Source organism: Artibeus jamaicensis, unplaced genomic scaffold (assembly GCF_021234435.1).
Source record: "Artibeus jamaicensis isolate MK-2021 breed Jamaican fruit bat unplaced genomic scaffold, CSHL_Jam_final contig_558, whole genome shotgun sequence".
NCBI lineage: Eukaryota > Metazoa > Chordata > Mammalia > Chiroptera > Phyllostomidae > Artibeus > Artibeus jamaicensis.
In genome coordinates, this window is record NW_026521886.1 from 2,275,691 (window position 1) to 2,293,928 (window position 18,238).

The window sequence follows — 18,238 nt, forward strand, 5'->3', positions numbered from 1 at the left end:
ATCAAAAGGGGGCAGATGTAGCAGGAAACCTGCCTAGACAAGCCCAGACAAGTCCAAAGGACACGGTCCATTTGCTGAGCCACTAAGATAAGGAGGGGTGAGCAACTAAGTAACTAAGAAGTAAGAACAAAAGAACATTGTACAACCCTGTCAGCAGCCCTGCTTTCTTGCTTCTGTAAACCTGCTTCTGCCATGTAGGCTTAGTAAAATAGCTTCTGCATGCCACACTATATAAACAAGCCCCTGCCTGAGCTCAGGGCCCAGAATTTGGAGATTGCCTCCTCTGGGTCCACACGTGTAAATAAAGTTCCACTCCATACACCTGAAAGCGGCTGAGTTTTCTGTAACAGACCAACTACACCCTTACTGAAAAAAGAAAGCAACATATAAGTGGACCTTTGAAGCTGAAATGTGTTGTTCTAGGGTAAACTGCATGAACACTTACACACCTAATTAGATAGTCAAAATATATGATGCAAAATTGATAGCTATTAATAGAAGAGAAATAGTTCTACAATAATAGTTGGAAACTTTAATTCTCCACTCTCAACAATAAACGGAACAATTCAACTGAACCAAAGAATTAAAACACATAACACAATATAGCAACTAGATCTAATAGAGATAAATAATAGAACATTCTACCCAACAACAACAGAATACGTACTCTTATCTTTCAAGTGTTCTCCAGTGCAGAGACATTCTTCAGTATACACAATGCTGTAGACAACAAATTAAGTCTAAATATGTTTAGAGAAATGAGTAACATACAAAACATCTTCTCTGACTAAACAGGATGAAATTAGAAATCGATAATGCAAGGAAAACTGAAAAATTCACATTTGTGGAAAATTAAACAATACACTCTTAAACAACAAATGAGTTTAAAATAAATCACAAGTAAAAGAGCTAAATGAAAATCAAAACATATCCAAACTACGGGTCAGAGCAAAAGCAGCAGTATGGGAAATATAATTGTAAATATTTACATTAAAAAATAAGAAATAGCTCAAATCAGCAACCTAACTTTTAACAAGAAAATAGAAGAAACTAAATTCAAAGGTAGAAGAGGATAAAAAATAATAAAGGTTAGAACAGTGATGAAAAAAGAACAGAAAAAAAATTATCAACAAAATCAAAAGTTAATTCTTCCAAAAGATCAACAAAATTGAAGGACCTTTAGCTAGATGAACTAAGAAAAAAATTCAAATTAACATAATCACAAGTAAAAATGAGGGTATTTCTATGAATCTTACAGAAATAAAAAGGATTATAGAAGAGTACAGTGAATAACTGTATGCCAACAAATGGGATAAAATTAATGAAATGAGAAAATTCCTATTAACACAAAAATATACCAATGCTCAATAACAAAGAAATAAGAAAATGTGACTAGATAAATAACTACTAAGGACATTGAGTCAGTAAGCAAAAACATACCAACAGAGGAAAAGCCTTGGATCTAACAGCTTCCACTGGTGAATTATACCAAACTCTTCCAAAAAACTGAAGGGGATAACATACTTCCTATCTCATTCTATGAGGCCAATATTACTCTGATACCAAACCCAGAAAGAGACACAAAAAAGATACAGACCAATATTCCTTGAGAACACTGATGCAAAAATCCTCAATGAAATATTCCAAACAAAATTCAACATCTGATTATGGCTGTAACACATAACCAGATGGATTTATTGTTGGAATGCAAGATGCAAGGATGGTTCAACATATAAAAATCTATCAATGTTAACCCACCACATTAACAAAAATAAAGGAGGAAATGACATGATGATCTCAGTTAATACAGAAAAAGCACTTGACAAAATTCAACACACTTTCCTAATGACAAAAAAAATTCAATAATCTAGTAACAGAAGGAGACCGCCTCCATATAATAAAAATCACATATTAAAAAAAAACAGTGAATATAACAAATAGTGAAAGACTATAAAGCTTTTCCACTAAGATCAGAAATAAGACAGAGATGACCACTTTTACCACTTCTAGTTAACATTATACCGAAAGTTCTAAGCAGAGCAATTACGTAAGAAAAAAGAAATAAAAAGCATTAAAATTGAAAGGGTAGAAATTAAATAATCTGTATTCATAGATGATATGATATGGAGAAGACTCTAAGATTGCACACAAAAAACCTGTTAAGAGTTATAAAATGAAAAAAGAAGTTAAGAAAACAATTCCAGCTACAATAGCTTCAATAGGAATTAAAAACTTAGCAATTAACATAACCAAGGAGGCTAAAGACTTGTAAAATAAAAGCTCCTAAGATGCCTGAAAGAAATCAGAGAAGACATTAATACATGGAAACACATTCCATGTTTTTGTATTGGAACTCAGTATTATTAACATGTCAATACCAACCAAACCAATCTACAGATTCAGTGCATGGTGTTTTTTGCAGAAAGAGCAATCTAGAGACTTATGGTCAAGATGGTAAAGTAGAGAAATGCTGTGCTGGCTTACTCCCATGACCACAGCAAAATTATAACTAAATTACAGAACCACCAGAAGACTAGCTGAACAGAACTCTTATAAAGAAGCAGCAGCAGCAGCCACATGGAGAGTAGTAGAAGAGGAGGAGATGCAAAACAGGCTGGGCCCATACCCACATGAAGGGTATCCTGGCACAAAGTCCCCCCTGGGGAGCAAGAAATCCCATCACCACACCACCCTCCCCAGCCCAGGGTTCCAGTGGTGGGAAGAGGAGTCCCAGGAACATCTGCCTGTGAAAGCAGTGAGGATTGCAGCTGAGTGAGACAAAGGGCTTCTAAAGTCCCGGACCTTCCTCTTAAAGAGTCCACACATAGACTTACTTATTGAAAGACTCACCTACTCTGAGCTCCAGGACTAGGGCAGCAGCTGAAAAAGCATTAGAGACACATGCAGAACAAGTAAATTGTATAGTTTCAGGACAAGGGCTGGAGGGACAGCTCCACCCTGGAAAAAAGTGCTGCCGGGTGCCATTCCCTCACCTAGCCTGTAGGCGGATGCTAATACTAAGTCTAATTCTCCATCAAACAGGGTAACAAAGCTTACTCCATCATGGTAATTCCCTAAGACCCTGCCACGCTCAACCTGCAGAACTGCCCAAGCTGCTTCCAGTGGCTTTTATACAAATAGTCCTGCTTGTATCTCTGCTTAACAATGCAAAGTTTCCCAAAATCTTTCAAAGGTTCACCAACCCCAAACAAGCAGCATCTGATCTTAGAATACACTGTACCTCTTGCTAAGAGAGTCCAAGCCTCACTCTAGTGGCAGCCAGGCTAGGTTCGCAGGTTAGCTTCTCCCAGATGCCTCCAAGTTCAGCGCAAGTAGCTACCAACCAAACATCAATCTGTAGGTCCTATCGAGTGACCCCGGGCCAGAAACAGGCAGCAGCTAACTCTGTTCTGCACCACAGTTCCTCCCAAGAGGCCCCAGAACCAACACAAACAGTGGCCAGCTTCAGACCACACCAGAGCACCACCCATCCATCAGCACATACGATAATCCCAAAGGGCAAACTCAGCAAACACCAGAACCCTGCTAAAGTAAATTCTGCTCCATGGAGTCAGCCCCTGCACAACACCTTCCCCTTGTCTGCTGTCATCACAGCCATTCCTCACAACCATCAGCCTGAGAGTCAATCCCACCCAATGACATGCTAACAACAATCAATCTCAACTACAACGTGAGGGCACACACAACCCATAAAAGAGACCTGACAGAAGCACCCAGCTGAAGTAAGCAGAGACTGTGCCATTTAATTCCAACAGGACCCCTACTATATTGGCTGTTCTACCATGACCACGAGACATGGCAATCTACCTAACACATAGAAACAAACACGTAGAGGCAGCAAAAATGAGGAGACAAAAAACATGCTCCAAATAAAAGACAGAATAAAACTCCAGAAAAAGAACTAAATGAAATGGCACAAAACACTCAAAGTGAAAAGGACCTACATTCAAAATTATTCTACTCAGCGAGGTTATTATTTAGAATCAAAGGACAGATAAAGAACTTTCCACACAAGAAAAAACTAAAGGAGTTTACTACCACCAAACCAGTATTACAAGAATTGTAAATGGATTTAAGAAGAAAATCATGAATAAAATCGCAATAACTACATATATCATTTAAATGAAATGGATTAAATGCTCTAGTCAAAAGACACAGAATCAATAATAAAACAACACCCCCATATATGCTGTCTAAAAGACATCCACTTCAGATCAAAACACACATACAGACTGAAAAGAAAGGGGGGGGGAGATACTTTATGCAAATGCAACTAGAAAAAAGGCTGGGGTACTTATATCCAACTAGATAAAAATACAACTAGAAAAAAAGCAGTACTTATATCATACAAAATAGACTTTAAAACAAAGGTTAATATAAGAGACAAAGAAGGACCCAGCAATTTCACTTCTAGCTACTTTTAAAAAAAAAACACTAATTAAAAAAATATATGCACCCTTATGTTCACTGCAGCATTATTTACAATAACCAAGATATGGAAGCAACCTACCAGTCCAATGATAGATAAATGGATAAAGTGGAAGTTTACACACACACACACACACACACACACACACACACACACACACAGAGGAATAGGACTGAGCCATAATAAAGAAAAAAATCTTGCAACATGCAACAACATGGATGGACCCAGATAAGTCAGACAGAGAAAGAAGAATATAAGATTTCACTTACATGTGGAACCTAAAAAATCAAAATAAACAAGTAAAACAGAAACAAACTCCCAGATACAAAGAACATTTTATGGTTGCCAGATGGGATGGGAATTAGGGGGAAAGGTGAAAAGAAGAAGGGATTAAGATCTACAAACAGCCAGTTACGAAAAAAGTCACTGGGATGTAAACTACGGTATAGGTAACACATCAATAATACTGTAATAACTATGTATCATTTCAGACTTATCATGGTGATCACTTTATAAGTTGTAAAAATGTCTAATCACCATGTCACATACCTGACACTAATATAATATTGTATGTCAACTATAATTAAATTTTTTATTATTATTTAAAAAATAGAAAGAAAAACCTACCCTAACATTCACACAGAAATTTAATGGAGCCAATAGTCAAAACAAAAAAGAACAAATGTGGAGGTCTCACACTCCCTCGTTTCTCTACTTAGTACAAAGTTACAATAATCAAACCCACATGGTACTGGCATAAAGGCAAATATATAGGACCGATGGAATAGATAGAATGCCCCAAAATAATCCCTCACATATATGATCAAATGATTTTTCTACATGGGTGCCAAGACGATTCAATTGGGAAAAAACAACTCTCTCAACAAATGCTACTGGGAAAACTGGATATTCCCAGGCAAAAGAATGAGGTGGGACACTCACTAATACTGTATATAAAAGTTCACTCAAAATGGATCAAAGAGCTAAAACTATAAAGCCCTTAGAACAAAGGAAAATCTTCATGACATTGAATTTAGCAATAATTTCTTGGATATGACTTCGAAGGCACAGGCAACCACAGAAAAATAAACAAACAGACTTCATCAAAATTAAAACTTTTGTATAGCAAAGGTCAGTATCAATAAACAGGCAAAACACAAATGGGAGAAAAGATCTGCAAACCATATTTCTGAAAAGATATTAATATTCCCAATACAGAGAGAACTAAAATTAAAAAAAAAAAAAGATTCATCAATGTGCAAAGGATGTGAATAGATATTTCTCCAAAGAAGATATATGAATCTTCTTTGGAGAAATGAAACAATGAACATGAAAACATGTTCAACATCACTAATCACTAGGGAAATCCATATCAAAAACATAATGATATATCACTTTATATCTATTAAGATGCTCTTATGCAAAGCCGGAAAAAAACAAGTGTTGACAAGTATGTCAATAAAATGGCACTCTTGAGCACTGCTAGTGACAATGTGAAACGGTCCATCTGCTACCAAAAACAGTATAGTAGTTCCTCAAAAAGTAATAATAAAATTACCATATAATCCAGCAATTCCACTTTTGGGTATCCACCCAAAAAAACTGAAAGGAGAGACACAAATACTTGTACACCAATGTTCATAATAATGTTATTCACAATAGCAAAAAGGTAGAAATAAACCAAGTATCCAGAGACATTTAAATCAGAAAGGCAAAATGGAATTAGAACTTCAATTAGTAATCTCCAGACTATTGTGCTGGATCTAACACCAAATATAAATATCAAAAATTCAACTGTAGTTGACTGACCTATTTCTATACTTGGGGTTGAGGAGGTCTTTCCAAGGATAAACCAAAACACAGGTGTCAAGCGTTGATAGAGTTTACAAAATAAAATTTTTAATTTATATATTATAGAAGATACTGCAAAGCAAAATTACACATAGGAAACATGAAAAAAATTGCAACACATAAAATGAAGAGTTAATACCTTTAATAAGAGTTCTTATAAATCAGTAAGAAATAGATGGCACACCCCAATACCTATGAAGACTAAAGACAAAATTCACATTAAAAATTCAAAATTCACCTTCACTAAAAAAAATATTAAAAGGAAAACTATTTTTGCCAGGAAATTATCAAAAAATTTTAATAACACCTAATTCTCATTAAAATACAAGAAAATGATACAAGGAGTTCTATGAATAAATACAGTGATATCTCTAATCCACTTACTGTAGCTATGTTATATAGACAAAAAATGAAAAATATCCTAAATGTCCACTCATAAGGAAGTATAGACTTGTAAAAAATATAAAAATAGAGCTCTATTTATTGATGTGGAAAGTTATCAAATTAAAAAAGAAAACCTGGAATTCCTCATTTACTTCTCCACTATACCTAGGTATTCCTTTATTTTACAGATGAAATAAACTGAGGCACAGAGAAAGAAGTTAAACAAATTGCCTAAGTTGCAATTCAAGCCTTTATTAAATAAGTTAATAAAGGCATGATATTTACACATTGCAATTATCATAGTAAAAACAATAAATACTTATAAGTTGTTACAAGAGTAATATAATGCTTAATAAATATGTATACATTAAAATAATAAATTTTCATCTAGAAAAAAACAAATATACTACTTCAGAAACACTGTTTTAAATTTCCTACTCATCCTTGGAAGCCCTGGCTGGTGTAGCTCAGTGGATTGAGCGCAGGACTGCAAACCAAAGGATCACGGTTCGATTCCTAGTCAGGGCACATGTCTAGGTTGCAGGCCAGTTTCCAGAGGGGACCCATGAGAGGCAACCATACATTGATGTTTCTCTCCTTCCCTTCTCCTCTAAAGATAAATAAGTAAAATCTTTAAAAATAAAAAATAATTAATTTCCTAGTCATCCTTGGTATTTTCTATTATTCCTTCACTTTTGGCATAAAACAAGATTTTTTTTTGCCTCCATTTGACTGCACATCACACATGATATGACCTCTACCAGAGTCTCCTACCCAGGTACACAGATGTATACAGATGTATACAGATGACATATCATACACTTGAAACTTTAATATATAATCTTTTTAACTGATGTCACCTCAATAAATTTAATATTTTCTTGAACATAACTCCATTCAGGTTGTCAGAGTCAGTAACAACAGTACCAAACACTAAAGATAGGCTAAGGATAAGTAAGATTTTTAGCCTTTCTACGTTTTTCCATATGTATCATCCAAGGCACAAGTTCTAAGAACGTCCTCAATTTTCAAAGTTATAGTTCTCCTTCTTCAGCCCACCAATATTTAGTGACTCCTTGACAGTATAGCTTTGTAACAAGAGTTGGTATATCATGATCACTATAGTAACAGAATAACAATAATGTCAGAACATCATGTCTCCATTTGAGAAGATCTAAATAGTTTTAATCTGCACTTTCTGATTCTGAGACAGGCGGGGTACAATGAGATTGGTTACAAAAGCCCCATTCTCAAGCATACCCTGTGCTCATACTGTATTTCAGTTCTAATGGGGCATATCAACTGAAGTGATGGTATGGTCACACTTGCAATTTATTTCCACAGGGCACTCTGAAATCTCTAGAAAATGAACTCATTTAAAGGGAGAAGAGAACTAAAGCTTGGTTTAAGGAGGGCAGAACTCCTCCTTATAGCAAAAGGTAATACTAGTGTGGCTGTGACAATCACCCTAGCAGCACTGACAATAGCAACAAAGGTAGCAACAATCTCAGGATTAGACCCTGGAATCCCCGGTATAGATGATTTCAGTACCGTTAATTACAAAAGCCTGTAATGGCATGTTGAATATCAACAGTGGTAAGAGAGAGAAAAATAATGACTACCACTTATTAATCATATACTAAGATATAAGCATTACATTAGAGACTTCACATAGCTTATCTCCTTAAATCTGCACAATAATCCTGTAAGTGTGCATTATTATCTCTGTTTTAAAGACAGAATAAGTACCTTGCCTAAGATAAGTCCACTTGTTAGGAGTACTGCTAAGAAATGAGTGGATCAAAAAATTGTGGTACATATACACAATGGAATTCTATGCAGCAGAGAGAAAGAAGGAGCTCCTACCCTTTGCAACATGGATGGAACTGGAAAGCATTACGCTGAGTGAAATAGGCCAGGTGTTGAAAGACAAATACCATATGACCTCACCTTTAACAGGAAGCTAAACAACAAAACAAACAAGCAAGCAGAAAAAAAACAAAGACACTGAAATAGAGAACAAGGGGACAGTGACCAGAGGGGAGAGGGAAGGGAATTTAAGGGGAAAAAGGGGGAGGGATTTGGAGGAACGAACAGGAAGGACACAGGGTGGAGAACTAAGGGGGGTGGAAATGGGAGGGAGGTGGGGAGCACGGGGCGGGAGGGGTTGGGATGGGAGAAATAGACAAAAAACTGTACTTGAAAAATAACTAAATAAAATTTAAAAAAAAAAAAAAGAACTGAATCCAGGTGTCTTTCTCCAAAGTCTATATATTCCAAATACGAGAATCAAAGAAAAATACTCCTTACAGAATAAGTTTTCAGAGACCACATCAAATACCACCTAGAAATTTTATAATGTGAACCTTAAGAAGGAAACACTATATTGCCAAGAAGCCTTATGGTTAATTGGGCACAGTCATAACAGCAATTGCCAACAGAAGCCTCTCTGGCACGCTGCATTTCAGGAAAAAGCTACAGACTGGACCCTTCAGCTTCCTACACTGTTCTCCTGCCATCTGAATCAACTTTGATAAAGGAGTTCCTCCTATCATCTTGCAATGAACTGAGACCTGCCCTGTCTAATCAGAACTGTGCAGCCATATCCTTATTTGCAACTATAATCTATACTGAACAATAAGAGCTTCTCCATAATAATGAATCCAATCAATCAGGACCATGCTATTTGGACCAATCATACCTTTGCTATTTAAATCCCTCATTTGCATAAAGAATGCAATAAAGAATAGTGAACCAGGGTGTGACCATTATAAAAGGCAGCTTTCCCCTTTGTCTCAATGGAGCCAATTTAGTTTCCAACATGGGGCTGCCTTTTCCCAGTTTGCAAATTGTTTGCTTAAAGAAAGTTTCTCCTCTCTCCACCCCACTTTGGAGATTCCTATCAACATTAGCTTGGTAGCAGCAAGTTTTTGTTGACCGGAACTATTTAGAAAAAACCTGAGAACTACAGCCCTTATTGAATAGATTTTATGAACAGACAGAAATTTTAGACCTATTATTATTAAACCTTAGCCCTAGACTGATATAAAGCCTGAGAGTACAAATTTAATGACAGTTTCATAGAATCCTCATAATAAAGTGCTATTTTTCATAACAGCATGAATGTGTGTTGATGTCTTTTGAATTCCCTGGTAACAGTACTTACCTAAGTAATTACTTATGATGTACTGTTACCATGGAACTCAAATGACATGTCTTACATAAGCCCTCACTAATAACAATTTTATTTATATACTTTATATACACAAAGAATTCTCACATATGACATTTAGAAGATAACAATCTTCTGAAGTAGACAAGCCATTCAAAATTACTTGTTTTACAACTCAAGAAACCAAAGCTCAAGGTTGAATGACATAAACATTAACCCAAATGTACAAAATTCAAAATGCATTGAGCTAACCACTAGGTATAATGCAAATAAGACATGATCTCTCTTCTTAAGGAGCTCAGTCCAGAAGAGAATGCAGAAATAAACATCTATAGTATAAAATGATAAATGCACTTCTAATCTCTCATCATACATTAAATTTGTTAGTAATGTGCCACTGAAATGCTTTTTTTCCAGCAAAAGTTAAAATTGTCATTAATAATTCACTAAGTAGAACCTATGTGAAAACATAATACAGCTGCCAAAAGAAACAAATTTCATAATTTTTTAAAGTTCATGAGAAATAAAGAGTTTATAAAAATAAAATGTGTTAGAAATTTAAGAAATTTGTTATAGAATCTTAAAGGGGCAACTATAAATACTCTATAATGTAATTAGACTTACAAGAGAAATACAAACCAGATGTTACCTTTGGATGGTTGGGGGGGGGGAAGACTAGATCAATAATTTTTCATTCAAATCAAAACTATTTATTGCAGTAGCTAAAAGCAAAAACTTAAATTAAAAAGTTCATGATAAAATGAAAGTTAAAGATCTATTATTATTTGCTGACATCCCCTAGCTTTTTTCCCCATGCTTTTTTTTTTTCAATATGGAATGCTTCACGAATTTGCAAGTCATCCTTGTGCAGTGGCCATGCTCATCTTCTCTGTATCGTTCAAATGTTAGTATACAGCCCTGGCTGGTGTAGCTCAGTGGACTGAGTGCGGGTCTGTGAAGCAAAGGGTCACTGGTTCGATTCCCAGTCAGGGCACATGCCTGGGTTGCGGGCCAGGTCCTTACTGGGGGACACATGGGAGGCAACCACACATTGATGTTTCTCTCCCACTCTTTCTCCTTCCCTTCCCCTCTCTCTAAAAATAAATAAATATTTTTTTAATGTTAGTATATGTGCTGCCAAAGCGAGCACCCGCAATTTCTTATTTATAATCCTCACTCTTATAGAACTTAAAACAAAAGCAACTTCAAATTTCCATTTCTCTTACTGGCACACTAGCCACGTTTAGTATTGGAATTTAGCTACCTCAAACTATTTTTATGAGAAACACATCCAGTTAATTATTCAAAAGTTTTACTAAGTAACTCAGTTCCAAGTACAGTTCTAAAATCTGGATATAAAAACAGTAAATAAGACAATATGGGAGGATGGAGGGGTGGACTGATGAACAGACAAGACAAAAAGCCCACCTGCCAGATGGATGAACAGGACAGAAAAGGAGGAGGAACAGACAGATGTTTGAGGAATGAATTTCAATTATACCAGACAAATTAACTGAAATACTGAAATAGGTAACTAAATTGTCATTAAGAGTCTGCATTCATCTTCCCAAATCATAAGTGAAGAGTACAGTGATTTTTTTTTAAACTGATCAGTAGTTATATACATGGACTGTTGGTTCCAATACCCATTCTCGCCACCAGGAGAGAAAAGTCATACTAGCCATCAGAGCACATTTGCCTCACATTTGTCAATAACATATCTGTGGGGGGAGAATAGAGGAGGGCTCATGAGTATAAGTATATTTATGTTGAGTAAAGTTATAACTAAACATACCTTTCAGATAAAAAGAAGCTCTTGTGAGGATTTAGATTTTGACAAGATTCTAGGCTGCCATCAGATGCTGAAGAAAGCTGCTCTGATTGCAAGTTGTCTGTATCACCCAATCTGGCCTCAGTTACAGGAGAGGTCTTTATGTATTTTCTTCCTAACTCCGTTCCCAGGACATTCGTCAATATAACTCTGGGTATCCTGTCACACAAAATAACAAACACTGTACTGTACTGAAGTCTGCAATAAAAAATTATATTCTAGGAAGGTGAATTTTCAAACATTTTCATCTTAGCACAAATGAGCTATAAGAACAATGTCATCCTAGAAATCAACCTGTAAATACTAAAAATTTTGGACGAACACTATTTTTTTGTTTGTTTGTTTCTAGAAGTACCTGTGTCTGATTAACACAGATTCACCTACCACTACAATGGCTTGAATTGTCATAATGGCTGCTATTGGGTGTTTAAAATTTTGCTTTCTTTCTCTTTTCCAGTCATTATTAAAAACACAGATTACTACAAATCTATTCAAGAAATCATTATTCTTTTCATTCATTATAAAGGTCCTTGATAATTACAGACCTGCAATTGGGAAATAACAAATACTAAATCCAACAAGATATCATTCATATTACAACTATGGTAATGACAGATTCCATAAGTAAAACAGCACATATGCTGATGGTAATATATATGGTTTATATAATACCACCAGGAAAGAGTCAATAAATTAAATGTTTAGAAAATTAAAGGATATTTCTAAAGCTTCAAACTTTTTAAATTGGAAGGGTTCATATCAAATGTACTGCAGGGTCAGGCAGAAGGAAGGCCTGCTTGAGTGTGGTTGGTAAGGTAATATGAGTGTAATAATATTAGTTTTAATTTGAACATTTAAATCACCTAAAATGTCATATGGTGTACTTGGGCATGCCATTGTTCTGTACAGAGCTCCATGCTTAGGATTTTATAATAAAACCCAGGGGTGTTATTTGTGCCAGACCCTGTGTGTAAGCCTGGTGTCTTCTTAAACAGAAGAGGACAGTGTAATCTTTTTTTGGTTAGCCAGTTCTATTATGAACAATTGATAGACTTTGCTACATTACAATACTGCCCTCAATACTACTATTTGGCCCTGAGTTGACTGGCCCAAGACAAATAATTTTATTCTTTGTTTTCTATAACTGCTTTTTTTTTTTTTTAGTTTTATCATGGTTAGCAGTATGTCATTAGCAGCACTTCACTGATTCTTTGTGACAGGCAAAAGATTAATACTTAGAAAGGTCCAGGTACTTTTGCATAAGTGAGAAATGTGAGCTTCCTCACACTCTGTCTGCTGTAGTACTTGGAGAGGTGCTCTGTTTTTGCTACACAGAGGCACTACATTCTTTTCAGAATGCTCCAGACAGCACGGAATTTCAGATCTTAACAGAACTTTAAAATAATTTAGTTTTCTCTTTATTTTAAATGTGAATAAGTCAAAGCTGAGAAAAGTTAAATAAATGCTTGTCTATGTATAAACTTAACTCCTCCTAGTAGAATAATCTGGGTCTATTATGTTTTGTTTTTTTAATTTTATTCCATTACATTGTATCCTCAATACTAACATGCCAAAGGGTCCAGGTTGTCTATTGATATTTCAAGAAACCTTTAAAAAAATATTCATTTCAGCACAACCACCACAAAAAAATATGTACTGCAAAAATTAAGTAGTACATATGATCTAAAACAAAGACATAGTGAATACAGGGTGGGGCCGAACTAGCTTTACAGTTGTGAGTATGCGAAACACAGTGTTAATAAAACTATTGTAATAAGCAAAACCTGCATGGCTTTTTCCATATAAACAACCATAAGCCTACTTTTGCCCAACCCTGTACAACTCCCTGAACTCAGTGTTTAAGTGAAGAAGGGAGTCTGTCTTCTAATATTGGGTTGGCCAAAAAGTTTGTTCGGTTTTTCCCCCACACGTGGCTCTAGTAGCACTTAGTTGTCTTTAGTTTCATTTGAAACAATTTTGTTACATTGTATTGTAACAGCTATCATAACAGAATTGGTAAATTTTTGTGTAGCCATTTTAATACTGAAGACAGAAGATGATAAACAACATTTTCAGCATATTATAATTTATTATTTTAAGAAAGGTAAAAAACACAACTGAAACACACAAAAAAATTTGTGCGGTGAATGGAGAAGGTGCTGTGATTTATCAAATGTGTCAAAAGTGGTTTGCAAAATTTAATGCTGGAGATTTCTTTCTGGATGAAGCTTCGTGGACAGATAGACCAGTTGAAGTTGATAGCAATCAAATCAGGACATTAATTGAGAACAACCAACATTATACCATGCAGGAGATAGACAACATACTCAAAATATCCAAATCAATAGTTATTGGTGAAAATGAAAAATGTCTTTTATTTTTTCAGAAAAACTAAACACACTTTTTGGCCAAACCAATGCAACCACTAATTGCGAGAAGGGGAGGGCAGAGATATTTTTCCAACTCCATTACTTGTATCTCTAAGGATCCTATTTATTATGGTCTGTTTTGTATAGCTGATGCCTGACAGAACCCTTCCTAAACTCACGGATTTGAAATGTAAATAGGATCAATATAAGGCCCAGAAAGGACTCTCAAGATTTCTTTTATCTGACCTCTCACTAGAAACTGCTATGAATAAATTGTTAAAGAAAACTCAACTGTGGTTCTCAAAACTTCAGGAAAACTACAGGAATATTAGCAAAGAACAATTTTATTCAGGTCAGAACAAGCCTTTTCTAGGTAAATATTATAGTATAAATAAAACTGTACTTTAAAAAATGAGAGAATCTTGCCCTGGCTGGTGTAGCTCAGTGGATTGAGCACGGGCCTGCGAACTAGAAGATCACAGTTCGATTCCCAGTCAGGGCACATGCCTGGGTTGCAGGCCAGTTCCCAGCGGGGGACCCACGAGAGGCAACAATACATTGATATTCTCTCCCTCTCTCCTTCCCTTCCCCTCTAAAGATAAATAAATAAAATATTTTTAAAAAGAGAGAGAATCTGATATACTAAATTGGTCATTCATTTTAAGAATTATTATCTCTACAGACAGACCCCTATTGTTACCAAATTCTAAAATGTGTCTTATAAGAAAATGCAGAAACTATAATATTTAAGTAAAGAGAAAATTTGGGGCATATATGGAAACGCATCAAAGAAATGTCAGCTATCATTTAGTATCTCTTTTAACTGTCTGACTATGTTGTATGCTTAAATTTGTTTTAAAATACTGAGTCTCTAAAAAATGCTGTCTCTCCAAGTAGGGAAGACATTGTCCATTGAAGACTAGTCCTATACAAAACATTAAAGAGAATCAACAACAAGAACAAAGTACAAATATCAGCAAGAAAAGGGAAAGTTTTTAAATATTAGGAGTCTCTTCTAATAAAGGATTGTCCTATTCGTGTATGAGTTGCTTTACTGCTCGATTTCAAAGGAAGAAAAAGCAAAGAAGAGATGGGAGAAAAGAACTCTGGAGTATAAATGAAGCTTTTTAAGCTAAACAAGTAGCTAAAAGTCTTTCCTAAAAGAAAAATTTCAAAATTCACCCAAAAACCATTTGAAAAGATTATATACCTTTGAGGCTATCGGAAACTTCAAAAAACTATCTCAGCATGTCTATCACAGTATACCTTTCTATTAGAAAGCACTCAATTACAAGGTGAACCAATTCCACAAGGAAAAAATTGAAGTAGAATATTTAAAGGTTAATGAAACAGACATCATATATGACATATAAAAAAGTCCAATTCCTACTTTACTTGTTGAAAAGAAATTAAAGTTCATTTGACTGAAAAACAGTATGGCACAGGAATTAAGGGCAAGGGTTCTAGAGTCAGACAAACATAGGGTCAGGTTCTGATTTAGCACCTAATGACTATATACTTTAGGTAAATTACTTACCTTAATTTACGTCCTCTAGCATTGATCTCATCTCTAAAAAGGTGAGAACAATATCTACTTGACAAAGTTGTTCAGATTAAATGAAAATAATAGATGTAGTGGTTAGCACCAGTCCTGGATACATCGTAAGTATACAATAAATGCAAACTCATTTTAGTTTCCCTATTATTGACACCTTGCTCAAAGTTATAAATTACACTTTTACAAACAGTGCATAATTGTCATAATTTATCCTGTTCTGCAATCTTTATAAAAATATGCTATCAGCTAATAACTAATAGCTAATAACTAATTAAATAGTTGGCAATGCCTACAGTACACCCAACTGTTCAATACACAGAGCCACAGACCAGTCATCTTTCACCAACTACTGGCAACTTATTCAATTTGAGTACCTTGAAGAAACAGAGAGCTTTGTGTGACAGTCTTACAGAACAGCTAGCATTTCAAGAGGTTCTGAATATTTAAAAGATATATACAAAGGTGTACACCTCATTTCTCATGCTATCTCAATATAAAAGGACTAAAAATTGTCATTTCACACAGTCTATAAAATTTTACCTCAAGTACGCAGAGTATCAGTAAAATAAAACAGGATTTGTTTAACTATAATATTTTGAGATCACACTTAAAAATATATGCTAAACTAAAGCAGAAACAAATTTTGTAATGCAGTGAGATAAAGCAGAAAGTATATTGGCCTGAAGTGTAATGCCATTTATTGTGTCTTTGCACAGTTATTCTCTGATTCTTTATTTTCCCAATGACAAACTGTCAATCCCTTTCCTAAGTAGCAAGGTAAATGTAAGATTCAAATAACTGAGTAAATGGGGAAGAACACTGAAAAACTGGTAAGAGCTATTAATATAAACTTCAGGTCAACAGCAAATTTTTAGAAATGGAACCCTTGATGAAAGACAACAAAATTACATGTGGTAATAAAGCTATTATATAAAAAGAAAAAAATTATAGTAGCCTTGGTCAGGTAGCTTAGCTTGTGAAAGCATCTTCCCAATATGCCAAGGTTCCTGGTTCAATCTCCAGTCAAGGCACATACAAGAATCAACCAATAAATATGTAAATAACTGGAACAACAAACTGATGTTTCTCTCCTCCTCTGTCTCAAAATCAATAATTTTTAAAATTATAATACTAATTTAATTTTCACTTTGTTATGATTCAATAAGGTTCTCATATATCCATTCTAATCTCAGATAATATAACTCAAAAGTTTCTAAATTAGTCTCTTAAGCTATGTAGAGAAAAAAATTAATTTTTAAATAATTTTCTTAATGAGATTCACATATTTTCTAAATTTTTACTAAGCTAAATTTTAGGTGAATAAATTATCACTCAATTAAAATATTACTGGCTTAAAGAAATCTTAACGTGCTAGACATACTGTAGTGTCCAATGAGTCTTACCAATACAATATCTGGAATATGTGCTTTTTTAAAATTTTAAACATATGTAAGTTTAAGAAAAATGGATAAATATAATTACACCACGTAGGGAAATTTCAAGAACCAGAAGCTAACTTTTACTAAAAATATGGGCATACTGTCTCCATATTTCTCTAAAAACCTCTGGTGCTAACTGATTAAAGCAGGAGAAAGATGGTTTATCTTCTCAAAAGCCTTCTATTTATGTGTCAACACGCTCTCTCTTGCCCACTGACCAAGATTTTTTATGAAAATCTGAAAATTTTCTCCAAAAAAAAAAAAGATGTTAAACCATATATGGAGAATACAAACTATAGTAAAATATGGTTTACTTGCCCTGGCCAGTGTGGCTCAGTTGGTCAAGTATTGTCCCATAACCGAAAGGTTGCTGGGTCGATTCCCAGACAAGACACATGCCTGGGTTGCAGGACCAAGCCCCAGTTCGGGCTCCAGTGATCCCCAGTCTGGTCACATGTGGGAGACAACCAATCAATACTTCTCTCTTATTGATGTTTTTCTCTCTCCCTTCCTCCCTAAAAGCAATGAAAAAATATCCTCAGGCGAGGATAAAAATATAAAAATAATAAAGTGTGGTTTACTTATTTAAAAAGAAATTTGTGCCCTGGCTGGTGTGGCTCAGTGGATTGAGTGCTAGCCTGCAAAACACGAGGTCACACCAGTCAGGGCACATGCCTAGGTTGCAGGCCAGGTCCCCAGTTGGGGGCATGCAAGAGGCAACCAACTGAAGTTTCTCTCCCTCTCTTTCTCCAACTGTACTTGAACAACAATTAAAAAATGTTAAAAAAGTAAATAAATGAATAAATACATGAAAATCTTTTTTAAAAAGAAATTTTTTCATTTCACATACTGCTAGACTGATATTTCTAAAAGTCTTGCTCCTTTTCTTTGTTATTTAAGAAAACTGATTTGGATCATGTGTTTTCCATTTTTCTTCTCAATCTTACCCTGAAATTAAAAGGCAAACTGTCCTCATGTAAAAGTAAACATTTAAATCACTACCTTTAGATCCCAGAATGCAAACAAAATTTCTAACAAAATGCCATTTCGATAAAACTTAAAGTATAAAACCAAAAATAAATTTTCCCATTCATCCCTCTGAAATAATGAAGTCCTAGCTAAGTAAAAATAAGACAAAAGGCATCATGTCAAAGTTAAGATTTTAAAAAAGCATAACTCTCCCA

General features: G+C 34.9%; 1 protein-coding gene and 1 pseudogene across 6 annotated transcripts in view; both read right to left on the reverse strand.

Annotated features, from left to right (window-relative positions):
* The window catches only part of SENP7 (SUMO specific peptidase 7), a 151,794-nt gene that overhangs the window by 84,267 nt on the left and 49,289 nt on the right, over positions 1–18,238 (reverse strand). For 4 of the 6 annotated variants that reach the window (XM_053670309.1, XM_053670306.1, XM_037131628.2 and 1 more), the window contains one exon: positions 11,653–11,847. The exons of the other annotated variants lie outside the window; for them this stretch is intronic. In XM_053670309.1, the coding sequence (XP_053526284.1) occupies positions 11,653–11,847 (195 nt within the window). The remainder of the gene's footprint in view (positions 1–11,652; positions 11,848–18,238) is intronic. 6 annotated transcript variants of the gene reach the window in all.
* Positions 10,684–10,781, reverse strand: LOC119039017 (uncharacterized; annotated as a pseudogene).